Source organism: Lepidochelys kempii, chromosome 2 (genome assembly GCF_965140265.1).
Source record: "Lepidochelys kempii isolate rLepKem1 chromosome 2, rLepKem1.hap2, whole genome shotgun sequence".
NCBI classification, from domain to species: Eukaryota; Metazoa; Chordata; order Testudines; family Cheloniidae; genus Lepidochelys; species Lepidochelys kempii.
Window position 1 is genome coordinate 248,031,801 of NC_133257.1, and position 27,533 is coordinate 248,059,333.

General features: G+C 41.0%; 1 protein-coding gene across 13 annotated transcripts in view; it reads left to right on the forward strand.

The window, feature by feature from the left end:
• The window catches only part of DIP2C (disco interacting protein 2 homolog C), a 485,644-nt gene that overhangs the window by 319,185 nt on the left and 138,926 nt on the right, over positions 1–27,533 (forward strand). For 11 of the 13 annotated variants that reach the window (XM_073334492.1, XM_073334497.1, XM_073334493.1 and 8 more), the window contains 5 exons: positions 8,722–8,847; positions 9,808–10,017; positions 20,003–20,134; positions 21,635–21,754; positions 22,827–23,024. In XM_073334492.1, coding sequence (XP_073190593.1) covers positions 8,722–8,847; positions 9,808–10,017; positions 20,003–20,134; positions 21,635–21,754; positions 22,827–23,024 — 786 coding nt within the window. The remainder of the gene's footprint in view (positions 1–8,721; positions 8,848–9,807; positions 10,018–20,002; positions 20,135–21,634; positions 21,755–22,826; positions 23,025–27,533) is intronic. The other 2 variants (XM_073334494.1, XM_073334502.1) reach the window with 2 other exon arrangements.

Sequence of the window (27,533 nt, forward strand, 5' to 3'; positions counted from 1 at the left end):
GCCAGTCCTGTGCCCAGTGGTGTGATTATAATAATAGGAATTGGTTCCATAGGATGAGGAAGAGAGGTTTTTTCCCTATGGGCCCACCCACAGAAAAGCAAAGATAGCTCTTGGGAGAAGAATTATTTGAGGCACAAAGAACAAGTAGGCGAAATTAAGAATGGAAAAATGTAGGCTGCATGAGAATAAGATTCTTGACATCTATTATGTTGTGGTGTAAACTCCCTGGAGGATGAGAGAGAAATATCATTACTTGAGACATTTATAAGTAGAATGCACAAAGCACAAGAAACTGTATTAGAAAATCATCCTCTATTGGAAGAAACAAACTGGATGAAAATTGGTCTTCTCAATCTCTATCCATGATTCTTACAAACTGTTTGCTTGGATTCAGGATAGGGTAAGGTTTGGTACCTGCTATGGCAATCTTGTACATGTCAGAAGGATAAACAAAATAGCACTGAAAATTTTAGGGAAGAGGGTTTTTGGAAGTTAAAAATTCCTAGAGTTAATAAAAACAATACATTTTGTTTGAAATATAGGAGCAAACCGATTTTACCCTTTTGATCCTAGCAACTCACAACTGTTATCTGAAATATAAAATGAATACGCTGTGAGATTTTTTTTTTTAAGGTTGTGAGGGGCTATATGGTAAATATGCAGGAGAACTATTTTGTAAAAGATCTCAAGACCAGGCACATGAGACCTGGGGTCTCATGAGAGTGAAGATTGTGCACAATGTTAAGCAAGTAGGAGCACCTCAATCCAGTGATTTGCTAACAATTATAGAGTGCTATAAGATACCACAATATTTCTTTATATCTAGAGTAAGAAATGATGGAACTTATCAATCAAACAGCCATTGCTTGGAACTGCAAAATTCATTTCCTTTCAGGACTTCCCTAAACTGAACTGAGTCTGGGAGGCTCTCAGTTGTGTACTGTGCCCTAAGGGAAATGGATCTCATGGGACAAGGCAAGTTTGAAGTGGAGGAAGTTGGAAACTTTCTGTAATGAAAAGATTAGATGTTTGGAGGCGCTTCAGTGCGAGGATTATAGAGTATGTTTCCTTAATACATAGTTCAGAAGAGACTTTCCTTATCACAGAGCACACAGATAAATATCTGAGGGTCGCTTTCTCCTCCTTCCCATTTGACAACCTTCTGATGGCCTGATTTCTGACTACATCAAAGATGGACAGAAAAATACAGACTTTCTTGTTGTCAGAAATATCAGATCATTAAAAATATGGAGTGTAAATAGTTAAAGAGGGCCATGCAGCTAATGGATATTGTGGAAAAGGGCATGTAGAATTCTAGAGACCTATAAGTTGCAAGTTTTGCCATGACTCCTTAGGAACTTCTTAACCCTTGAAAGTATCCCCCTCCTCAGTATCCTACAGTACAGAGGACTAATACAGTTGTCCTGAGTATCCAAATCCCCTCTTCCTCTATGGTCCAGATCTCCTTCCTCTTCAAAATGAGATCTCACTCATCCTCTGACAACTATGAGCATTTAAGATAGGCATCCCCTGAGCTGGCCAGAAGCCCCATGGTTCCCATCTCACCTGCCTTTCCCTGGAGTACATACCAAATGCTGACTACCCACTCTCCTGCTGGCTTGCTGTGGAAGGGGTGTCATATCACAGGACCATAGCAGTGCAAATATAACACAACTTTGTCCCATAGAATTAATTGGGAAAAGTAACAGTGGGATTGCCCCCCTTTCCATAGACAGACAAACTCCTTGGCATGCAGAACGTACAGCCATGAAAACAGACTGGGGAATAAATGTAGGAAAGGCTGAGAGAAAGATGGTGTTCATAGCTGACTATTGCTGTACATTAGTATACTCTAGTGTCTTTGTTCCTAAGGCGTTTCAATTAAATCTGGAATACAGCATCATATCAGGTTACAAGATAAACCAAATAAAAAACAGAAGCCATGCTAAATAGGACACCTTCTGGGGAAGTTTAGAAAATTAGCTGTGCTAACAGAATAAAGAATCTGCTACCTAGGAGTAATGCACTGCAGACAAACAAAATGGATGCAGAAGGAAAGAGAAGTTGCTTGCTGTGGGGCATTCTGGTCCATTGGATCTGGACTGAGCTAAGCTTCAGGAAACCTGAGTTCTGGTGCTGCCTCTGACCTGCTATGTGGCCTTGAGTAAATCCACTTAGTTTCTGGGCTCTTGTTTCTCCTGCACACCCTTTGTCTCTCTTGTCTATTTAGATTGTAAGCTCTCTGGAACAGGAACTTTCTCTTACTGGGTTTTTGTACAGTACTAGCATAATGGAACCCTGATTTCAGTTACTGTATTATATCAATAATAATATGAAGAAATGTTATCAGAACAGATAATCATCCCATCCCTGTCCATAATTGTTGAAATAGGAACCAGAAAATGAACATTACTGTGGTTCCTATTTGATTCACGACTTAATATTACTTTTAAAATTATGTTTTGCCTCCCTAGTCTTTCACAGAGGGGGTAGGGTGGATGGGAGGGAGAATGAATGAACAAAATATGAACAAATGCAGCAAAGGAAAGAGGCTGAGAAAGGAGTTGATTTACCCAAACTTTACTAAATATTATCAGGCAGCTTAGGAAAACTACCTGTCAGGTTGAATAATGAATCCCGCACAGGCTGCATGAGCATAAGTTGAGCAATTAGCCGTCCCAATTGTGCCACTTTGTTCGGTGCCATTTATTGATTCCCCAGGAATAAAAGCACAAATTGAATCCAATATATGGGTCAGCCAACCTATAACAGTTCAGTAGAATAGAAGAGAAGGAACTGAACATTAATACCTGCCAGTCTAGACAGGAGGGGTGATATTTTATTCAGTACTTTAGATTTTACATTGAGCTTTTCTTGTGCAAAGAGCCAAGTGGGAAGAGGGAAGATTTTGTTACCTAGATGAGTGCTTTGAGGGGTCAGGACCTGGAATCGTTTCATCAGCTTTAACAGAGTAGTCTGGATAGCACAGACTTCTATATAAAAGAACATTCCTTCTGAAAGCATTTTCTTTTCACTAGACCCAGTCCTTTTCAGTAGGCCTGAGTGAACTACATCACACCATATCTGCATTGGAAAATCTGGTAGACATTTAAGGAGAGAGCATATTGTATGGAGTGCTAGAATATAAAAAATAGGGTTAAGGGAAAATGTTTCTTGTAGGACTGTCAAATGATTAATCTCAAGATTAAAATAATAATCGCCATCAATCACAGTTTTAATTGCACCATTAAACAATAACAGAATACCATTTATTTAAATATTTTTGATGTTTTGTACATTTTCAAATATATTGATTTCAATTACAACACAATACAAAGTGTGCAGTGCTCACTTTGTTATTATTTTTGATTACAAGTATTTGCACTGTAAAAAGATAAAAGAAATAGTATTTTTCAATTCACCTCATACAAGTACTGTAGCACAATCTCTTGATCGTGAAAGTATAACTTACAAATGTAGAATTTTTTTAACATAACTGCACTCAAAAACAAAACAATGTAAAACTTTAGAACCTACAAGTCCTCTCAGTCCTATTTCTTATTCAGCCAATTGCTCAGACAAACAAGTTTGTTGACATTTATGGAAGATAATACTGCCCGCTTTTTATTCACATGGCCGCATGTCACCACCAGGGGCTTTTTGTGCAGACACAGTCTCCTGGGCAGAGATGGGGGCAGGGAAGCAGTGTTCCCTCCCCCAGCGTCACCAGTAGGGGTTGGGCCCTGCCCCCCTCCGGAGCCACAAATGCCAGAGAAGCCAGTAGCTGGTGAGTTCCTCACTTTCCCGGGGGCAGTGGGGTTAGTACTTCAGATATGGGGTGGTGGCCAGCAGGCTCCAGCCATGTGGCAGTGGTCCCGCCACTAGCCCCGGGCTCTCCCACCCCTCCATTGTCACTGGCCCCTGCTGTGTCCTACAACCCTGGTCCCCTGGCTCCAGACCCTGTCCACGTGGCTGCAGGGCTTTGGTCCCTGGACTCACTCCCCCACCCCCATGGTCCCCGCTGTGTCCTTCGGCCTCGCGTTTCTCTCATGCAGTCCATGCCCCGGCCTCATAGTGATGGGCCCCGGGCTCCAGCTGCTGGGCTTTAGGATCTGGCCCTCAGCTGAGTAAGTTTGCTGTGAAAAAAGATATTTGTATGTTTGTTAATATCACTTTTCACTGCGGCCCTGCTGGCTAGCAAGTCTGCTGCTGTGAAAAGTGATATTAACAAACATACAAATATCACTTTTCACAGAAACAGACTTACTAGCTAACAAGTCTTAAAAACACAACCAAAAAAACAAAAGAAACAACAAAAGGAGAAGAACATGCAAAGCACATTATTTGTTTCAATTCTGTCTAGGTCCAGTAAAGAATAGAGAAAACCGAACATTATTTTTATTATTCAGTCTGCAAAAAACCCAACATGAGTAAATTACAGTCATTTGGATGTGTACATGTGCATATTTATATGTTTTTCCTAAAGCTAATTAAATATTTTAGGAAAAATTGTCAGAGCAGCCAGCAAGAGTTGGTGGCCGTACTGTGAGGCCACCAAAAGATTTACTGTGAGAACCCCTGATCTAGCATCACATGATAGGGAATACAAGGTGCTTTGTATTGACAGGACTGTGAGAGATTAAAAATTTCCTTTCCCTGGGGAGCTAGAATAACCCCACCCACCTGTATTCTTTCTAGGCAGTACCAAATTCTCTCTCTTGTCCTGTTGAACAAGAAATCACGATTCACCATTCCCTAAATTCCCCTCACAAACCTACACCAGTTCTGGGTACATTACTAATGCCCCATCTCCTGCAGCAGCTGTTACAAAGAAATTGTTGACAAGTGGAGGAAGAAGATGCCATATACAGCCTATGAGGTGCCTTAGCCATCCCTATCCCAATATAACAACTTTGAAAAGTACTGCAGACTGGCTCGAATCAGACCCAAGGGCAGGAACAGAGACTTTTTGAAGAGAAATCTAAATTTCTTAAATTTTGTTCTCCATCCCTCAGGTAAAATTACGAGGTTTTTACACCAAGGCAAGAGTATCAGATTGCTATTAAGATTGGTGCATTTTATATGATAGTCCCTCAGAATGGATTAACAAAACCAGGCCCATCTGAAATACTATCTGGCTACAGTGAAAAGGAAATATACTAGTATGCTTCCTTCAGTGACTGTGCTCTAATTAGCTTGTGGATCAGAAGACCAAGAAACGACAGCTACAGTGAAGAGCGCAGCTTGTAGGAAAAAGAAAAGTACTCCTTTTCTTTCTGCGATTATAGACTAACTCGGCTGCTACTCTGAAGCTTGTAGGAAGTGGCTATAGGGTCACTGAGTAGAATAGCCATTTACATTTATAAGCCAGTACCTACAGCGGATTCAGAAGGAAACAAATGCTTAACTTACCAGCAGGACAGTGGGGTGGGAATAGGTATTGTTTCATATTCTCTGTGTATATATAAAGCCTGCTGCAGTTTCCACGATATGCATCTGAGGAAGTGAGCTGTAGCTCACGAAAGCTTATGCTCTAATAAATTGGTTAGTCTCTAAGGTGCCACAAGTCCTCCTTTTCTTTTTGCGAATACAGACTAACACGGCTGTTACTCTGAAACCTCTACAAGCTGTCACAGTTGCAGGGGGAGCTATGCTTTGGGACCCTTTAGTCAGTTACCTTTGGCATGCGGCCCATCAGGGAAATCCGCTGGCGGGCTGGGACGGTTTGTTTACCTGCAGCATCTGCAGGTTCGGCCGATCACAGCTCCCACTGGCCACGGTTTTCTGTTCCTTTCCTTTTACCTAACCCTTAATCTTGCTTTGGTCTGTTTCATCTAGCCTAATTACCTCCATCTGAGCATTATGAAAAGCAGCCTGCCCCACTTCAATTGCTGCCTCTCTCTGTCTCCCCACTAGCTAGCATGACGTTCCCTGGGGAACCTCTGACAACTCACTCAAACCCCACCCTTTTCTGGATCCAGGGTCTTCTAATAGCTTGGTAGCCTCCTTTATATCATTGGGAAGAGTAAGCCATTCACAGCAATGGGTGGAGCCAGGTGGGAAGTATTCCTCAATAAACAGTTGCCCTTTCATTTCCTCAAGGACGCTTGTTGGTGTCAGTGTTTTATTTTTCCTACTTGGTTCCTTGGTTCCTCTTTTAACAAAAAGAGTTGTTAAAACTCCATAACAAGTACCCCTTCATAAACACAAACACAAGCATTTACCAGTATGTGAAGACAACTAGCAAATATCTGTAGTAACTTTGAAACTATTACATGGTTTAATTGTAATTTCATGTAACTTTTCTTTTTAGACTCATTTACTTCTTATACACACATGTTGCAATTGCAGAGTCTCAATGGGCTAAAGTATTTTCTTAAATTAAAACTCCCAAAGTATTTATGGACTAGGAAGAAAGTACTGCCCCCTTTAAAACGAAAAAGAAGCTGAATTTGAAAAGCTTGCTATAGCTTTTGAGGATTTAGAAACCAAAACACTGAGAATTTAAAGTCCAAACAATAGGCTAATAATTTTAATAATATATTTCAGTAAACTGTCCTCCTTTCCTCCTCAGATTTAGTAGATACAGTTTATCCCACCCCAACAACTGTAGTTTGAAAGAAACCAATATAGCCTGATAATTTCCAAATAACTCTTCCTATTGTAATCAGTAAGATGTGACTTCTTCAAGGAATAGTCTAGACTAAAGAAATGGTGGCAGGATGACTTTTTTTTTTTAATAAACTTGTCATAATTTACCCATAATTCCCACTCTTAAAGTGAAAACCTATATTTTCCCCAGTTTATTTAAACACAAATGGTCTCTTTTACTGAGTATATTCCAGTCCTACATATCTGAATGTTATGAGAGGGAGGATGTTATTGGAAAGGTATCTTAAGACACAGATGAGTAAGAAATAACTTGTTATATTTTTATTTGTATTAAACTTTTTAACAAGCTTTTTGTTGTAAGGTAGTTTAAAGAGGAAGGCTTAAGTTCTTTTCTAAGGGTTTGGGTAACTTGGCTGAAAAAGGAAAATCTAGGTCTTTTAATAACATTAGTATTATAATCTTTTTCCCAATTCCTCTGTTTTGCCCTGTCAACCTTGCAACCCCTTTATGTGTAATGTATGCGCTTTCCTATTTCTCTTGTTGTTTTTCCTGCCCCTCTTTCCTTGTTGTATGTATGTAATCCACATAAGGTTCAAATCAAACACAAGTCATAGTTGAAATACTCTTTTTGGTTTGTTTGTTTTTAAGTGTGGGATAGGAGCTCTTCTTAAATTCTTTCCCACCTTGAGAATGTGTATAAGATAAAACTAACCTTTTTTTGTTTATTGTATTTGTTTATTGTACCTCTTCTCCCTCTGCCCCCCCCCCCTTGTCTGTCCCCTCTTCCCCCCTCCCCAAATAGAGAGAGTGATAGGCCAGCTGAGGAAATAAAGTAAAATAATAGCTCACTCTCCGGGGTGTTGCTGCTGTGCTAATTAAGAAATTAGGGGAATAGCATGTTAAAATAAAATAAAATAACCACTGTGTTTCTGCTGTTATATATGGGGAGAAACAGATGCATAGTGAAGCACATGAATGCTAGAAAAGCTCCTTATTGTGAAACTTTGAGCATGTCTATTCGGCCCTGCAGTTTGTAAGGGGGGGAGGGTGTAAATAGCAGAGCTCACCAAAATGCTGTGCTCTAACTCCCCTGTGTGGATGTATGGGTGCAAACTTACAGGTCCTGAATTGGCAGTAATGTCGTCCACACAGGGGAATTACAACACAGCCCTTTGGTGAGCACTGCTGTTCACACTCCCTTACTCTGAATGGCGGGGCATTTCAGACATGCTCTTTATCCTGGAGGAATGATGTGGACGCTGTTGGCAGTAGTCTAGAAGCCATATAAGCTAAAGAATGAGCACAGGCTTTGGCACCTAGAATGTCTGAGTGCCGGTTGTTTTTTCTTGCCCACCCCTTCACTAACTGATCATAATAATACTTTACACTTCCGAAACACATGCAAAGTTTTAAGACCAATCAATGGCAGAAGTGGGACGAGGACTGTTTTCATATCCTCAGTCCAGCTGATCTCACCTGCTGCCACTGCCTCTTTCACGATTTTTCACAGCCCTGTTACGTTTCAAACATATCTCTTATGTACGTAGCTGATATGACTCTTATGTGAACAGGAAACCTGGTTCACTTCATCAATACAAACGAGCATCCTTTCATTACAAGTCCTTGGCCCGCTACCAGATTAAAAAGCAAAGATATTTGCTGAGATAGCTGTTGCTTTAAAACAATACTTAACAAGGGTGTGCTGTAGGAAAGACCATTCCATTCTCACACTCTAAAAGTAGAAAGAGCTGAGAACAAATTCTGATAAAGGTCTGTCAGGGACCCAGAACCCTCAAAAGGTAATTGTGGCTCTTCACCACTGTTATATTTTCTGCACTTTCTGTGGCAACCCCTACTTCCTGAGCATGAATCACTTAACACACTTAGCAACACTTCTTGGCGGCATTTTGGCGGCGGGGTGTCCTGCGGGCGCACAAAAATGCCCTGGCGGGTGCCATAGCACTCACAGGCACCGTGTTGGGGACCCCTGACTTAACACGACCAGTTAGCCTAAATGAAATACAATTTAACTCCGTTGCAGATGCATTGTGTATGCATGCAATGCCTTTCACTTTGAAGGCTAACCTGAATCTCTTTCTTTCGTTCTAGATGTCCATACAGAAGCAGTTCAGGCAGCTCTTGCTAAACATAAAGAAAGGAAGATGGCAGTCCCCATGCCATCAAAACGACGTTCATTGGTGGTGCAAACGTCAATGGATGCCTACACGCCTCCAGGTGAGCAACTTCACTGTATATTTTATTGATATGAAAGACACATGCTATATGCTGTCAAAATCAATCTAAATAAAATCAATCATCTAAATAAAATATCCAATTAACAGATGCAACATGTCAAGTAACTATAACATTAAAGCCCGAGGAATCTAAGATGGTTTACTGGGTAGTTGAAGAGGCAACAAGGAGCCATCACCCACATGTACGGTGCCCCCTTGTGGTGGCTGGGTTTGCACATATCTTTGTGTTCTCATGAGTGAAATAACTTCGTGGCTAGCACTGTGTGCTTCTTGTAACACTTTGCAGTGCTAAAGATTCCTCCCATACCTCTTCCCCCACCTCTTGGCCCTGCAGTTCTCTGGTTGAATCCTCTGCACTTCTATGGAATGTTCTCTTTATTTCTTCTTTTCTAACGTTTGTCTAGCCATTTACCTTCTTGTTTCTGTTCTTTCAACCCCTGGCAGGTGGAAAATATCGGAAGCAAATGCAGTTCTGACACCTGCTGAATCAATGACATGACAGCAGTGACTAAAACATTCCCTAGAGTATGACCACCCTCCAAGGTGAAACCTCATAAGTAGGGGTTTGCCGCTGACTTTGCGTTGTGACCTTTGGAGCATCGTTTAAGCGTTCTGTCTCTGAGTTTTCCCATTTGCTCTTGTTAAGTGCTTTGAGATCTTTGGACTGAGAACCACAATATAACTAAATTTATTTGTTTTGTTCCATAGAGAAATACCAGAAGCAGCAACCTTGCTGCAGGAAAACCCTGTCAATGTACTGTAACAATTGGTTCTGTTCCAGTACTTACATTTGTACAAAACTCCCCTTACTATAACTACCTGCTGCCAATGGGTGTTGAATTGTAGTTCTCTTTTTTTATTTATGTGCCTTATTTCCATAAAGAAGCAAAACCATCATGCACTTACATCGCAAATAATGAAGCCTGTTCTCAATTATTAGATACCTCCTCTGGTTCAGAAGACGAAGGCTCTGTACAGGGCGACTCCCAGGGAACTCCCACCTCAAGCCAGGGAAGTATAAACATGGAACACTGGATCAGTCAAGCGATCCATGGTTCTACCACATCTACCACTTCTTCCTCCTCGACACAAAGTGGAGGCAGCGGCGCTGCACACAGGCTAGCTGATGTTATGGCTCAAACACATATAGGTTAGTAAATCATCTTTTTTTAACATCTTCTATTTTCCCTGTATGTCTTTTCATTTTAACTTCAGCCTATTTCATAACACTTAGCTGATGTTACTGGTGTGAAGTTGAGACGACTTCCTTACAGCAACAGCTGTGCTTTTTCTTCTTTTTTTCCTCTCTCTCTCTCTCTCTCTCTCTCTCCAATATGTTTAGGGAGAGACATTTTTATTTATTTAATCTCAATCCAAGTTTCACAATAACTTCTCAGTTAAATATCCACGGTAGCATGTGGGGTCTAGCACTGCATGGTTACAGGAGTCATGCGAATGAAGCCCTTTACTGTGCACTAAAAATGTACCTCTAGGGAACCCCTGAAGCTAGCTAGTGCAGCTTTTACGCAGCCTTCCCATATTTCTTCAGTAGTTGAATTCTACTGTCAGTTTGCATGGTTTTCTGTAACTCTCCATTAACACTATGATCATGGTCCTTTTTAACTGCTTTTTATTTTTCTATCTCTAAGTAGCTCTAGAATCCCTAGGCTGGGATGTGTGACTGGTAAATACCTTGTGAAGGGAAAATTCTTGACAAGAAAGGTGTTGGTAGTGTTATGATCTATATTGTTAGTTGATTGTTTACTTCCTATGTTTTCCCAAGGGAATTTCAAGACTTGCTTTCCTTTAAGGAGCTGAGGTAATAGGTATTAATTATTTCTGCATGTTTGACACGGACATTTCTCTTTGCCTAAATGAAATAGCCACATGGAAAACTAGGGTTGCTACCCACTCTCATTTTCATCCTGATAATGGCTGATATTCATCCTGAATAGCTTGTGGGAATTTCAATTCCTAAATCAGCTTTGGAAGATATTGGAATAAATATGGCAGCCTTAGTGTGACAATGTCATGATATTACATGTGATTCAGATTCCTGTGAAGATATATCTATCTACTCCTCAGCTGAAAGAATTGTATGTTAATGGCTTTCCTAGCTTAAGTAGTAAATGAATCTTAAATGTTCCCTTCTCCTGTTGTCACTATGTCTTCAGGTAACACCTGTATTATTGGTTAAGTAATCCTTTCCCCAAGGCTCTTGCAGTAAAGTATTGCAGTTGGAAGAAGCAGTTGTACTGTATTCTTAAATTTGTGCTTAATGAATAGCCCAGAACTTTGTTTTAGAAAAGCATACGTTTCTGAACAGATTAATCATTGCATTTGGTTCTCCTCTATGACTTCATCTTGAAATGCTAGAGGAAATTATAGCATGGAGAATTAAATTTATCCAGACTCCGAAAGGTTGCATTACTCACACATACCAAGTCTCAATGTGTCTTAAATATAGCTTTTTATAAAATAATGTGACATTTCAGTAATTTAAAAACTGGCACAGTAAGTCTTCTCCCTTTTTTTTTTTTACTCCGAGTTTGCAGTAAACAGTACAACATTGATAGAACTAAATCAAGAAGGCAATATTTAGAGAGAGAGGGAAAAATGCTTTTTTTCCCTCTCGCTCTCTCCCTCTGCCTCTCGCTCTCTCTCCCTCCCCTCCCCCCGAAAATCAGGCACCTGATCAACATCCTCTACAGCAAACAGGGGAATGATTAAGAATGAGCTCTCAAAACTGGATACTCTCATAAAAAACCAACCTTCCACACAAACTTCCTCGTGGCTGGACTTTACAAAAACTAGACAAGCCATTTACAACACACACTTTGCTTCTCTACAAAAGAAAAAGGACACTAAACTATCTAAACTACTACATGCCACAAGAGGCCACAGCAATGGTTCCCTTAACCCACCCAGCAATATTGTCAATCTATCCAATTATACTCTTAGCCCAGCAGAAGAATCTGTCCTATCTCGGGGCCTCTCCTTCTGCCCCGCCACCCCCACGAACATGATACAGTTCTGTGGTGACCTAGAATCCTATTTTCGACGTCTCCAACTCAAGAAATATTTACAACACACCTCTGAACAACATACTAATCCACAGAGACCTTCCTACCAACGCTACAAAAAGAAGGATTCTAGGTGGACTCCTCCTGAAGGTCGAAACAACAGACTGGACTTCTACATAGAGTGCTTCTGCCAACGTGCACGGGCTGAAATTGTGGAAAAGCAGTATCACTTGCCCCATAACCTCAGCCATGCAGAACACAATGCCATCCACAGCCTCAGAAACAATTCTGACATCATAATCAAAAAGGCTGACAAAGGAGGTGCTGTTGTCATCATGAACAGGTAGGAATATGAACAAGAGGCTGCTAGGCAGCTCTCCGACACCACTTTCTACAAGCTATTACCCTCTGATCCCACTGAGGGTTACCTAAAGAAACGACAGCATTTGCTCAAGAAACTCCCTGAAAAAGAACAAGAACAAATCCACACAGACACACCCCTGGAACCCCGACCTGGGGCATTCTATCTGCTACCCAAGATCCATAAACCTGGAAATCCTGGACGCCCCATCATCTCAGGCATTGGCACCCTGACAGCAGGATTGTCTGGCTATGTAGACTCCCTCCTCAGGCCCTACGCTACCAGCACTCCCAGCTATCTTCGAGACACCACTGACTTCCTGAGGAAACTACAATCCATCGGTGATCTTCCTGAAAACACCATCCTGGCCACTATGGATGTAAAAGCCCTCTACACCAACATTCCACACAAAGATGGACTACAAGCCGTTAGGAACATTATCACCGATAATGTCACGGCAAACCTGGTGGTGGAACTTTGTGACTTTGTCCTTACCCATAACTATTTCACATATGGGGACAATGTATACCTTCAAATCAGTGGCACTGCTATGGGTACCCGCATGGCCCCACAGTATGCCAACATTTTTATTGCTAACTTAGAACAACGCTTCCTCAGCTCTCGTCCCCTAATGCCCCTACTCTACTTACGCTACATTGATGACATCTTCATCATCTGGACACATGGAAAAGAAGCCCTTGAGGAATTCCACCATGTTTTCAACAATTTCCACTCCGCCATCAACCTCAGCCTGGACCGGTCCACACAAGAGATCCACTTCCTGGACACTACGGTGCTAATAAATGATGGTCACATAAACACCACCCTATACCGGAAACCTGACCGCCATTCCTACCTACATGCCTCCAGCTTTCACCCAGACCACACCACACGATGCATTGTCTACAGCCAAGCTCTACGATACAACCGCATTTGCTCCAACCCCTCAGACAGAGACAAACACCTACAAGATCTCTATCAAGCATTCTTACAACTACAATACCCACCTGCTGAAGTGAAGAAACAAATTGACAGAGCCAGAAGAGTACCCAGAAGTCACCTACTACAGGACAGGCCCAACAAAGATAATAACAGAACGCCACTAGCCATCACCTTCAGCCCCCAACTAAAACCTCTCCAATGCATCATCAAGGATCTACAACCTATCCTGAAGGATGACCCATCACTCTCACAAATCTTGGGAGACAGGCCAGTCCTTGCCTACAGACAGCCCCCCAACCTGAAGCAAATACTCACCAGCAACCACACACCACACAACAGAACCACTAACCCAGGAACCTACCCTTGCAACAAAGCCCGTTGCCAACTGTGTCCGCATATCTATTCAGGGGACACCATCATAGGGCCTCATCACATCAGCCACACTATCAGAGGCTTGTTTACCTGCACATCTACCAATGTGATATATGCCATCATGTGCCAGCAGTGCCCCTCTGCCATGTACATTGGCCAAACCGGACAGTCTCAACGTAAAAAATAAATGGACACAAATCAGATGTCAAGAATTATAACATTCATAAACCAGTCAAAGAACACTTCAATCTCTCTGGTCACTCAATCTCAGACCTAAAGGTCGCAATATTAAAACAAAAAGACTTCAAAAACAGACTCCAGCGAGAGACTGCTGAATTGGAATTAATTTGCAAACTGGATACATTTAACTTAGGTTTGAATAGAGACTGGGAATGGATGTGTCATTACACAAAGTAAAACTATTTCCCCATGTTTATTCCCCCCCCCCCCCGCCCACTGCTCCTCGGACGTTCCTGTTAACTGCTGGAAATGGCCCACCTTGATTATCACTACAAAAGGTTTTCTTCACCCCCCACCCGCTCTCCTGCTTGTAATAGCTGATCTTAAGTGATCACTCTCCTTACAGTGTGTATGATAACACCCATTTTTTCATGTTGTGTGTGTATATAAATCTCCTCACTGTATTTTCCACTGAATGCATCCAATGAAGTGAGCTGTAGCTCACGAAAGCTTATGCTCAAATAAATTGGTTAGTCTCTAAGGTGCCACTAATACTCCTTTTCTTTTTGCAAATACAGACTAACACGGCTGCTATTCTGGCACCTTTAAATGTTTCTCATGTTGGACAATCAAAGTCACTATCTAGAAATCTGGGGCTGACATTATTTTCTGTAGATCAATTTGATACCAGGCATGAGTTAGCCTTCATATCTCTTAAACCATATGAACATGTTTTAGATATAGAACTTGACTGTGAGCTTAGGGTTGTCATCTGTCATTATTGCAGAAATGTCTGCTAGAAGTAAGAACCACATAGGTACTAACTCGTAGGTAAGTTATTGCATGAGTGAGCTGTTCTAACTACTCTTGTATTGAATTGCAAGTCAAATGGCTCTTTCCTTCCTTTTCACTTGACATCTGGGAGGATGGGCCTTGCATTTAAATATATTCTAGTCGGTAATTGTCACAGATGATCTTCCCCTTTCAGAAATGGACGGTAAGACATAGCAATGTGCCAGTGAATAGCAAGTGTAGCTGGACAATAAGATAGTCATCTTCAAAAGGGGGAAAATGGGACAAAATTCTACCTTGCCAAGTCCCTCAACTACTTTTAAGCAAATTAATCTTGTTACAAAGAAATGTATATCCTCATGGCATCGTGCTTGTTCAGTACAGGGACCTGCTGTACTTCCTTGTAGACTAATGTGTCTTTGGAGATGTCATCTGAAAATATGTTAGGACAAACTGTGTCACATTCTGAAAATGCTAATTTTGATCAATAGGATTTTAAAGGGCAACTCTAAAGACCCATAGGTGAAAAGTACAAAAAAACCTCAAAACAAAACTCCATTCTGATCTCAACAAACACTTTCCTTCCAGAATACATCACAGAATCAGATTTTTCTAGAGTTAGTGTTGTAATGCAGTTTTAAGAGGGGCTTTGATAAAAAATATTTAGCTATAATATAATCAGAGTTCAGAGTTCAGCTCTGTGTATCATTTGCATAAGCTATTATATGCTTTTAATGTTGTACTATTCATTTAATTGGGGCTGCTGCTGCTCCTTTGTGGCATAAGATCTAGAGCAGGATAGATTTCCCTTTAAGAGTCTTGGGTCTTTCCTTTAAACTACATAGAGGTTTTTTAATTCAGCGTAGACCATGAATGAAGATTATAGTGGCCGATACTTGAATTTTAAAGAGGGACAGGTTAAGCTAGTGGAATTCACCAATTCTCTAACACACAATCTTTTGAAATCAATCTTGCATTTATTTCAATTGATATCTTGGTCTTCAAGCCTTTCATCTGTGGTCAGAGTAGGAAAAATACTTCCTGGAGCTTAGAAAGGTGGTACAAACTGTTTGGTCAATATTAGGCACTTCATAAAGAATGGGAAGATAATAAGTTAATGCTTCTCTGTAATACCTCCTCACTTGTACATTAACTTCTTTGTGCCAAGTAGGAACCAAAAATGCACAAAATACCCTGGCATTAGTTGTTAATTCTTCTAAAAAATAATGACACCTGAACTGGAAAAACCAAAGTAGACTCTAGGATGGACTGCTTTAGAGGGTAGAGTAGGGAAACAATCAATGAATGGCACCATAGCTCTTTTCAGAGCAGGGTGTATGCACCAAGGAGTTCTTTGATGGCTGCTGAGTCTGATGCACAAGTGACAGTCCAGCCCACAGGTAGGGTACACCCATGCACTAGCAATATCTGAATCCGAGCAGCAGATTCTTTCCTCCTCTGACGCTAGTCACCTCAAAGCTTGATCCAGTCCACCGCGCAATGTCTCGCTCCATCTACAGGCTGACTCCGTCTACCAGAGTGGCATTCTGCCCTCCTTTCCCAGTCATCCACAGAGATTCCAAAGGATATGAAGTCATTCTTGCAAGCATCCCAAAATCTGTGCAGTGCTCTGCCTCTTTTTCTAGACCCTTCGCGAGCTTCAGAGTTCAGCACACTCTTTAGGATCCTGTAATCTGGCATTCACTTGACATGTCCAGGCCATTTGAGTCTTTTCTTACGAATCAACATTCCCATGAATGACATAGCAGCACAATTTAACACTTCCACATTTGTCACCTTGTCTTGCCATCTTATTCGAAGAATTTTACGCAAGCATCTGATATGAAAGCTGTTTAGTCTTTTGGTATGTTTGACATAAGTTGTCTGTGTTTGAGCCATATAGAAGTGTGTATAAAACACGTCTCATAAATATGGATTTTCATTTTAGTTGACAATTTGTTATTGTTCCAGGCTCAATCTTGCAAAAGACCAAAGTTCCTGGGTGCTTTGCCGAGTCTACTAGTGAGCTCAGCATCAAGATCTACATTGCTGGTAACAGTAAAGCCAAGGTAGCAAAATTGGTCAACAGCATCCAGACGAATACCATCTGAGGTGATATCTGGACCTGGTTCTGAAGAGTCTTGGAGCATGATAACAGTATTTTTCAAGCTTATTGTTCACCCAAAGATTTTGCATAAATCAGAGAACTTGGTAATAAGATGTTGTAGGGGATCATGTGAACCACAAGAGTTGCATCATCTGCAAACAACAGGTCCCTTATGACCTCTCCACAGGTCCCAGGGAAACATCTACCCACATAAACTTGCATTTTTAAAAACAAATTCTGTAGCATTCTTATTCCTATGAAGCACAGCTGAACTTCTATAGATCCAAAACAGCATGTGAAGGAAATGTTGCTCTGAAAATTTAAGATGTGCAAAAAACAAGCAACTCTTCCAGTTTATAGCCTGGGGCACATCTTTGTAACCTGAGCAATTGTGCTTCGTACCTAAGTGCTTGTCTACACTACAACTTAGTGTGCAGTGAGCCAGGGTGTGAATGTAAGATGCCATGTAGGCATGCCCTTAGATGGTCAAGTTGAAGTCAGCCACTAAATGCATCTTATTAACCCAATTACGTAGCTGGTTTGAAGCGTGGCAAATGAAGGAGCAAATCAGCTCCAGATTCTACTCTTATCAGTTTATCTATAGTGCTTGGATTCTCTCAATTCCTTTCCAAACAAGTTTTTCCATCCCTGTCTGTCCACAAACAATTGTGGTTTAAAAAGCAGTTAGTGTAGTAAATGGAATGTGTGCAACAATACAGTAAATGGTAGAATAGGAAGTCTCGTAACATTTTATTATTCAGTAAGTACATGTCTATCATATGTAAGGGACTGGATTTCTTAAGCTTCAGGTCTGCCTACTGTAGTTGCATGTTATGTATCTCAGGGCCCCTACAATGGCAGGGAAGTGATTAAATGTGATATAAGGTTGCCCATGGCTTGTTCCATCATTACTTTCAAGTGCTATGATTGGCTGCCCACAAAGATGGTGGAAGCAGCTGAACTAAACATAATTATTTTCCTAATCACAATATTCTTTCCCATTTATATAGCAGCTCTTCCTTATAAATAAAAAGCAAAGGATAAAACTTCTACTCTTTTTATTTGTTTTGTTGTTAGAAAAATCAGCCAGGCCTATAAAAAGCTGACATTTAACAAGCAAGACCAAAAATTGCATCAAAATATAAGTAATGGATGAGATAACTAAAATGAAGTTATACTGAGACAGTAGCGTAAACACTATTGTGCTGTGCAGGCTGTTATGCATTCAGGTGGTCACATGCGTAACATATTCAGCTGCCTATTTCAATCAAGTTATAGGGATGGACTGAATCAGAATCACATCACTAACTGGACACGTTCAGGATGCAAGACAATTCTCCCAGAGGTGGGCTAGATTATCAAGTCATCCCATCTTGTCCTGAAACAAACTCAGCTCATCCTTATGGTGGCAATTATGTCATGTCTACCATTAAGAGTATCTAAGAATATCTAAGGATATCTTGGTCTCTTATGCTCAAATAAGAAGCATTCATAATAGACATCTCTTACAATGGAGATTAGCTATTTGCATTGGTAGCACATGCCTTCCTACTTTTTCAAATGCACAAATATTAAAATGTACAGAACCTTTTGAGGCTCCAGGACACAGGAATACTTTCATTGCATTTTGGGAAGAGGGAACTGCTCCTTCACAGGGAGGAACCTGGTTGCTGGTTACCTCTGGCAGCAGGCAGTGCTCCACCCCTGCTCCCAACCCACCATCCAGAGAGAGAAAAAAACTGGTATGATGCCCTGGCAACAAGGGATGAGGAATCTCCACAAAGCCATGTACCCCCCCAAGGTTTGGGGGATTGTAGCCACCACTCCCAAGAGAAAATGAAGGGTGATGGTGGTTGGTGACTCCCTTCTAAAGGGGTGGCGGCATCCAATCTGCAGACCTGACCTGGCATCCCAGGAGGTGTGCCACTTAAACAACGTAAACAAAATGTATCACAGCCCACCAGCAGAATACCCTGACGGACCGTGTGCGGGCCGCAGGTTGCCCACCACTGAATTAAAGGATCCTGTTTTATACTAATTCATAGTTAAGAAAACCATAATGTAGTACACAAATAACAGATATGCTTTTAGCATAGGTTATCAAAAATGGTAGTTATTGATAGTGTTTAGGATCCAAATAGCAGAAATAGAGGAGAAGCAAATCTGTCCATTGCACAAAGCTCCAAAGGGAAATCATTTTAATATAATAAGCAAGCTGTAAGTGTGTGAGACAAATTTAGTATAAACATAAATCTTCAATAATACTGAAGTCTGATGAGATTATCTGATTTGCTTGTCTCTTTAATGGGCCTGATCCTATCCTCCCTGAATGGAATGTATTCCTCTTGCCTTCAGTGGCACAGAACACAGTATAAGGCCCTGACTTATTTGTCTGGAATGTTCTGGGTGATTGTCATTAAACAGAAAACTTGTTAAACATTAATTGTATTTGTTTCCAGGAAGTTTAACACTGCTAAAAACCTGGAAAAATTCATGATATAGAATCTGTGAATACGGTGCAAATCTGTAGGTAATCCAGAGTCAGACTTTATTTTCAGATGTTTTAAACTGTGGATACATGCTGAGTACCGAGCTGAGAAAGAGGAAGATTAGTGGTATGGAATAGTTTAGTGACATCATGAGTCAGATCACCAAATCATGTTTGCCTTCTTGGAAGGCAAGTCTGTGTTATGTGGAGAACTGAAATAGCTCTGTTTAAAAACAGTCAAGTAGTAAGCAAGAAAAGTGTCCATGCAGATGGTAAAAAAACATGAACATTACATTTTATTTCCTTCCTCTAGATCCAATTTCCAACAGTACCGTGATTTCAAAAATCTTGATATAACAGTAAATTGTTCTCTTGAACTAAAACTTGAATTTTAAACGGTGCATTTATTGTTGATTTGCATTGGCAATTGCAAGTGCTAGAACTCAACATATTGTAGCTTTTTTCTATTTTGAAATCTTGGTACCTTTATCTATCAGAAATGTATGTGTCTGGGTCGATTTCTAACTAGATTTGGCCATAGGAAATTAAACTAATATAAAATTAAAGGTGGGGGTGGGGAGGGGAAAGGAGAGGAGAGGAGTAAAAAAACCTTTATGAGTAAAATCTGTATTATGTGGCTCTCATGCCTTTAAATACACAACTCCTTTTTTGTCCGTGAAAATTTCAAATATTAAAACCATGTTGGATATAACTGTGTTTACAACTTGTGAATAGATTAATTTTAACAGCTTTTCAGGTCTTATGTAAGAAGAACCTTAGTGGAATCTCTCTTTTTCTCCCCCACTCCCTTCTCTCCCTCATTTCAAATCTAGAGGAACCTGGTTAAACCTTCTAACTTATTTTTCACAGAAAATCATTCTGCCCCTCCAGATGTTACTACTTACACCTCAGAACACTCAATACAAGTAGAAAGACCACAAGGATCCACAGCAAGGGTGGCACCAAAATATGGCAATGCTGAACTTATGGAAACTGGTGATGGTATGTCACAAAGCAATTGTTTTCTTTAACATTGTAACTTACCCCTTTTTTGTGATTTACTGTACACATCTGCTTTTTGTTTCTTTTGGCCACATTTCACTGAAGAGCACGTACAAGCAAAGTTACAGCATCTTTGAGTCTTAAAATAAACTGGCATATGTGAAGCCAATACTCAGCATGAATAAATGTTTCTTAATTAGTGGAGCAGATTCCCTATAGAAAAAACTGGTATTTGCCAAATTTCAATCAAATAAAACAGCCAATCTCTTTATATTTCACTTAATAATGATGTGTAACTAAAACTAAACTAGGTATTGTATGAAGCTCTTCTGTTTTCAAATGACAGAGTATATGATGTATATCAATAGGGCTACATCTTAAGGTGACGTTTGGGCAAAGTTTTTGTTTTCTGAATATTTTTTTTTGAAAAACAGTTATTTGTAAAACCTTCCATATTTATTGCTCCTCTTTTCTAAAACAGATTAAATAAAATTGCAACCAAGATGGGACTTTTAAGACCTACAGTATCTTATGTACACTTGTCTTCAACTATAGAAACAACCACTGCTCTAATGCGGTAAAAATGTTGCTAGCTTGGGAGAAAAGACAGGAAGGTGGTATTTCTGCAATGCTGTTAGAGGTTTGAACTCGGGAGCAGATATCATGTGACGTGCTCTATCAAGCATGAGTAAGGAGGAAAGTACTTTATAGGAATACACAGTAGGTGCCCAAGGGCCCCAATCAGAATCCTGTTTGGCTAGGTGCTGTATAAACACATATGGTAACTTCTGGAGATTGCTATTAAAACATCCTTATCTACTGGCCAATGGAATTCACTATAGGGTTATTCCAGGATGACAGTGTCCATTACAATGAAGTAACGTGACAATGTGAACAGCTACAGGCTGGGGAAGGATAGGGCCCAGGACAGAAATCTGCTACTGTGTGAGAAGCAGCCCAAAATGAATGACAAGATAAAAACCTGTGACCGGCTTCCCTTGCTGACTGAATCTGTAGTCTCAGTTGCAGTGTGATGAAAGCGCTCTAGTCATGCAGCTTTGGTGTGACCCTAGTGGCTGAGAGAGAAGCCTGTGCTTGGATTTCTATCTCCTCACTAGCCATCACCAAAGTCACCTCAAAGACTGCTTTAAGCTTTTTGAAAAAGATTATTGCCAGGGACTGTTTCTTCACTGTGCTCCTCTCCCCCAAAGCCTGCGTGCCATTTCCCCCCTAACGCTAACTAACTCACTTTCTGAAACTGCTGTGTTGTTTGTTTTGGGTTTCTGTGTTTGTTTTTTAAACCAGACTTCACTGTTCATTTTGAAACCATGATCTAAATGTCTTAATGTTGAATACATTCTGCTGAGTCACAGTACGGCATGAAACTGTCGCTGTGGTGGCATTGCAGTTCTAGCCTTTTTCTCCCCTCCCCCCCACCTGACATCTGGTGGCGTGCAGCTTAGCGGTCTACTGATATCTCCATTGATCCCTATTCTGCAGGAGTACCAGTGAGCAGCAGAGTGTCAGCAAAGATTCAACAGCTGGTCAATACCCTAAAACGACCCAAACGACCACCATTACGAGAGTTCTTTGTAGATGACTTTGAGGAATTGTTAGAAGGTAAAATGACTGTTTTTCAAAAGGTTTTGGAATCTAATTAACACTGGATAAAATGTTTCCTTATTTGTCTTGGACTGCTGCTTTCTAGTAGGCACATCCTAGCTGGTTGACTACCGTTGAGAGAGCAGTAATGCAGTGGGACCTGCTTATAGTGAACTTGGATGCACTGAGTAAAATCAAAGTTCCACCTTGTTTGCCCAACTTGTAGTACTAATTAGAGTGAACCTCTGCTTAGAATGAGGTCACTTTGTGTATGAAAGAGAGTGGAGGAAAAAACTCTGTTCTCAGAGTATTTACTGTGTGCTATGTCTTTTCCTCTCACTTATCTGGGTCAGTTGGAAAGACCCAGTCTATGGAGGAGGAGGAGTGAAGGGAGATGCACATGTTACATATCTGTTAACAAAATAATCAAAAATGATATCTGGAAATGCAGTAGAGACAATAATAAAGTAAATACCAACTACGCGATTGTTTTTAAAAAAAACAAGCTTGCTGACCATGATGTCTTGCCATACTGTGGCAAGTCACATTATTTTAATAAAAGCATGTAGCAAAGCAGTACAATACAATATAACTTAAATCAGTGTACCATTTACCAATTTACCAATAGTTCCACCTTGCTACTATATTTTTTTAATCAAGGAAAAATTAAAATTTTCCATCTCTTCTTAAAGGAAAAAGTTACCTTGATGTGACTTTTGAATAGCTCTAGAATTTGTCTTTCCTTTAAGAACAAACTTACTTATGCATGCTGCTTATGCTTACAGTACAAATATCGGAAAAAGAAATTACATAAGGATTTTGGATGATGCTTTCCATAGATCCATTTATTAATTGCTTCATCTCAATTGTAGGAAAGTTAAGAGTTAACTCACTAAACTTCTCCACATCTTATTCATATAGGCACAGTACTTGGGGTTTATGAAACTGGGCACAGTAGTTTCCACATGTACTAACATTTTATTTTCAGGCTATTTTACAAAGGTAACTTATTCTCTTGGTTACATGGGCATAAACAAGGCATAGAATTTATATAGTAACTGTTGTTTTTGTTTTGTTGTTTTCAAATAAGTTCAACAGCCAGATCCAAACCAACCAAAGCCAGAGGGAGCTCAGATGCTGGCTATGCGTGGAGAACAATTGGGTGTGGTTACAAATTGGCCACCTTCTCTGGAAGCAGCATTGCAGCGATGGGGGACCATTTCGCCAAAAGCTCCTTGCCTAACCACTATGGACACTAATGGAAAACCACTGTACATTCTCACTTATGGTAAGCACTCTTTTTTTAAGCGCCTTTATGCTACATTTTTAAGAGAAAAAAGATTCTTACAATAGTTATGCTGCAAATTTGACTATGGCAAAACATTTCTACTGGTAGTGCTCTCATATTTATTTAATAAATTTTGCTTGGTTAAGAAATGGGAGTATGAATTTGTTGCAAAAATACACAATCTAATATACTAGTAAGGGGAAGGAGGGAGACAGAGTTTATGCCAGCCATGTGTCTGGTATTAGAAAATAAAATAATTTTTTAAATGGTCATGCATATTAAGCCAGACTTTGTTCAAGGTGTAAATCCAGAGTAATTCCATAGTCCTCCGGTGTTGCACTGGCTTTGACATCAAACACTCACCCAAGTAGCTTGAAGTAGATTCCCAGAATCTACTGCACTATGAACTGTGCTAATTATGCCTATCTGTTGCAACAGATAAGTGCCAGAAAAGATAGATTCACATAAGGGTGTCTCTCTTAAATGACTCCCATCTAAATATGGGATTTTCATGGGGTGCTCAAAGGGATAGTGCTTTTCAAACGTTACTAAAACAAAGTTGATCGTTGGCATTCTTCATTTGCCTGGAGCAAACCAGGGTTTACTTTTCCTGATCTTTAGGTCCCCAGTCTAGCAGGGGCTTGGAATGCCATTGAGACAATACTTTTCACACATTGTATTTGGAGAGTGCCATGTTGCTCAGCGTTGATCCTTCCATCCGATTAAGAAACAAACTTGACTTACTGCAAAGCGAATCTGCTCCTAGACTGAAAACATTATGTTTGCAAGAGTGGAGAGGAGGGCTGGTAAAACAAAAGTACTTTAAGAATTGAAGTTCAGATTACCATGTCTCAAACCTTTCCCCCAGATTAATTAAATTTAGGAAGCAAACCTGTGATTCACCATTGATCAGTGGTCCTGATCTTTTTGAGGAGGTTTGCTTGCTAATGAGAAAAAAAATATTAGTTTAAAGATCTGAAAATATGTGTTAACAAAATAGCAATAGTGGTATTTTGTACCGAATGCCCCAAATAAACTGAGCAAGAAGAGGAATTAGTCAGTATTGGGAATTCAGCTATTGCAGGATAGGGGAGCCTATCCATAGGGGCGAAGTAAGCATGTTTCTAATACTAAAGAGAGAATTTGATAATACAGTAGTGTGCTATATAGGTAGGGAAGCAGTTTAACTTATTTAACACCTAATCCTGGGGTTCTGTCGTGATACATATTTAAGGGAACTGTGAGAATTTCTAGGAAGAGACTTGACTTAACCCTTACAAAGCTCTACTTTCCTGCACTCTTCAATAGTATATGTGACTCCATCTACAAAATTATTACGCTTATTTCGCTTTTAACTTCCAGGGAATAATCATAGATTTCTAAATATACCATAGTTAGAGTTGAGTATGCACCAGTCTGTAACTATGCAAATAATATGGGGTCTGAGATATTCAAAAGGGGCGTCCTTTTAGCAGAAAGAATAGTGGCTATCTTTGCTTGAAATGGTAAACTTAAATCAGTCCAGAAAATTTTTCTCCTGGTATTGTTCAACTCCTAAGATATCTGAAACTGAAAGACTGAAGGTAAATACATTTTCCCCTCCAGTCTGTGCATTTGGCAATGCTTTTGAAGATCATTTTCACTGTTTCCTTTACATTTATCTTTGTTAGTGGCTTTTCTAAAGAGGGAAGAAGCTGAAGGGGAAGGAGAGGGGTCATTGAGGGGGAAGGAACGTGAGGGGGTAGGGAGGTGGAGAAGGGGGTAAGTAGAGTGATGCTGAGGTAAAGACACTGATTGGGAAAGGAAAGGGGAGGCATAGGACCAACAGCCAATCACTCAAACCTGTAGAAAGTTCTCCAAAGGACCAAATGTTCCTGCTTTGGCATCCTCTGCCTTTGCCTTCCCACTTTTGTGAAACACTGCATTAATCTCTTGTCAGGATTGAGCCCATAAAATGTGGGGGGAGGGGGGGAAGAGAGAGAGAGAAAGAAACCCTCATTGTATCATCTTGTTTCTCCCTGTAGGGAAGCAGTATGGTACTAAAGCTTTAAAACCTCATCTGCTCTGTAGAGTGAATCCCACTGAGTGCACTTGAGCATCTGATCCTGTGTAGCTGGAGTTTCCACTATTTCCCTTGGGAAGCTATTCCACAATCTCATTATCTCCTTAACTCTTAACTGATATTCTGTCTGTATTTTATTTTCACCTGGCTGTTCCCAGTATTCAGTTATACCCCTTTGGAACACCCTAAATAAGTGAGTTAACTTGTTGGTAGTCACTCTTCAAATGCTGGTGGGCTTTAGTTCTTTAACTTGCCACACTTCTCCCTCCTTGTCTTGTTGTCAATAGGCCAAGCTATGCATCTAATTTAATCTTTCCTCAAGGATCAATCCTTTCAGCCCCTTAAATGTTGGGGTGGGGGGCAGGGAGGATTTGTGGTTTCCTCCTAATCGTCAACACCTTTCTGGCAATGAAGGTCCCAGCATCCTATTCAGTGGCAGTAATCGCCTACCACCTGAAAAAAATTCACAGTATTTAACATCACCACAGTATTTCCAGTTCTAAATATTACTCCTGGAGGAATTCTGTGCCACTTTGCAATGTTTCAGGCACCCAGAGCAGACTGTGGAGAGGTAAATCACCGGGGGAGGGAGGGAGAGGCGGGTCTGGGGATGCTCCAGCCAGCAGCTCCTACCTGTCTGGGCTGGGGGTGCAGAAAGATGGGACTTTCTCTTCCCCTGCAAGGAGCAGCTGGGGCCAGGGCTGAGTCAGACCCACTCCCAGAAACCTCCCCTGGTTGCAGGAATCTCCGCACTCCTCCCCCTCAGCTTCCTGCTCCCCCAAGGGGTCTGGATGCCCAACCCCTGTGCATCCAGATCCCTTGCCCGCAGAAGAGTCTCATTCCCTGAATCTGCAGCCCTCTGCCCCCAGACCCCTCGCCAAGTCCCACCCCTCTCGCACCTGAACCCCCCCCTTGCACCCGGATCCCCACCCCTGCATCCAGACCATTCCCCACTGAGCCCCCCACACTCAAACCTCCGTCCCAATGAGAACCCGCACCTGGACCCCCACCTCACCAAGCCCCACTTTCCCAGCACCCAGACCCCCCTGCTGAGCTCCACACACCAAGATCTCCGCTCCCCCACAGCTGAACCTCAACCACCTTCACCTGGACCCCCCCCTTGGAGAATTTCATTGCCCCTACACCCAGAACCCCCCAACGAGGCCCTGTGCATCCAGATCCCCCTGCACCCTGATCCCCCACTGAGCTGCACACACCCAGATTGCTCCACCCAGAATCTTATTTACACCTGGATCCCCCAACATTAAGCCCCCCTACACTTGGATCCTGCGAGGCTGTCTGCCTGCCCACACCTGATGTGCCTGGTATGGAGGGACAGGACTCCCCGGGTTTCTGGGGCAGGGCTGGTCCTTGTGCTGTGTCAGGGTTGGGTGTAGCCTCACTGCCAAGTCCGTGTCTCGGGGGTCGGGGTGGGGGAGAGAATGCAGGGTGATCCCCCACCTCTGTGCAACAGGTAGCTAGTGCTCCCCACTACTATGCTGGAGCCTCCACATTTATTTATTGACAAATAAAATTTGCAGAGTTTTGCAAAATTTTAAAATGTGTGCAGACATTTTTTTTTGCACAGAATTTCCTCAGAAGTATAAGTTTGAGGGGAAACTGCTGTTACAGTGGCAAAGATAACTACTTTGTATCTTGGTGCAATTAAAAAGTGCTTAAGTGAAGACCTCCGTAGATAAGAATTCACCTATGCCATATAGAAAACTATCACTTCCTTAGTCTAAGAAGTGATGCTTCTTTCATATGTAGTCTGAAATTTCTTTTGCCTTTCCTCTCACACCATTTATTACACTGCAAGCTCTCATCCAATCCACTACATCTCTTAGATCTTCTCTCACCATTACCTTGCAAGTTTCTCTCTTTCATTTAACATGCAGCATTATTTCCCCCTAGATGTACTGTATAATACTAGCTTCTTTTTTTCCAGGTTGATTCTCATGTGTCCGGACCTTATTTCTCATGTAATTTGCATCATTGCTCAGCTCTCAATGTTCTTCACACCTCCCAACTTAACAGTATATATTTAATATACTGCTTGCCCTTTTTTCCATATTGTTAAAGACTTTGTCCCTATTTATTAAATGGAATTTCTTTACTTAAAAAGTACCTTATGCCATTGGGATCTTAGTTATGAAAAGAACCTCTTAGTTGGCTTGTTACTACACAGTCCCTATATGGGCATAAGTAAAACCACAGAATTGATATAAATGGAAAATACCTGGAATGTAAGAGAATGATAAGATTTATCGGGTTCTAGAGGAGTTTGGGATTTGATTTGAAAATTTTAATATGTGCTTTGGGGACAAAAGACAATTTCTTGCTCATGCAAGGTTTGATCAAGCAGTCAAAACCCATATTTTACGTGTGGTGTTGTTGGAATGAATTAATGTGCTTAATATTGGTGCTTTCATCTAAAATAGAAGAAA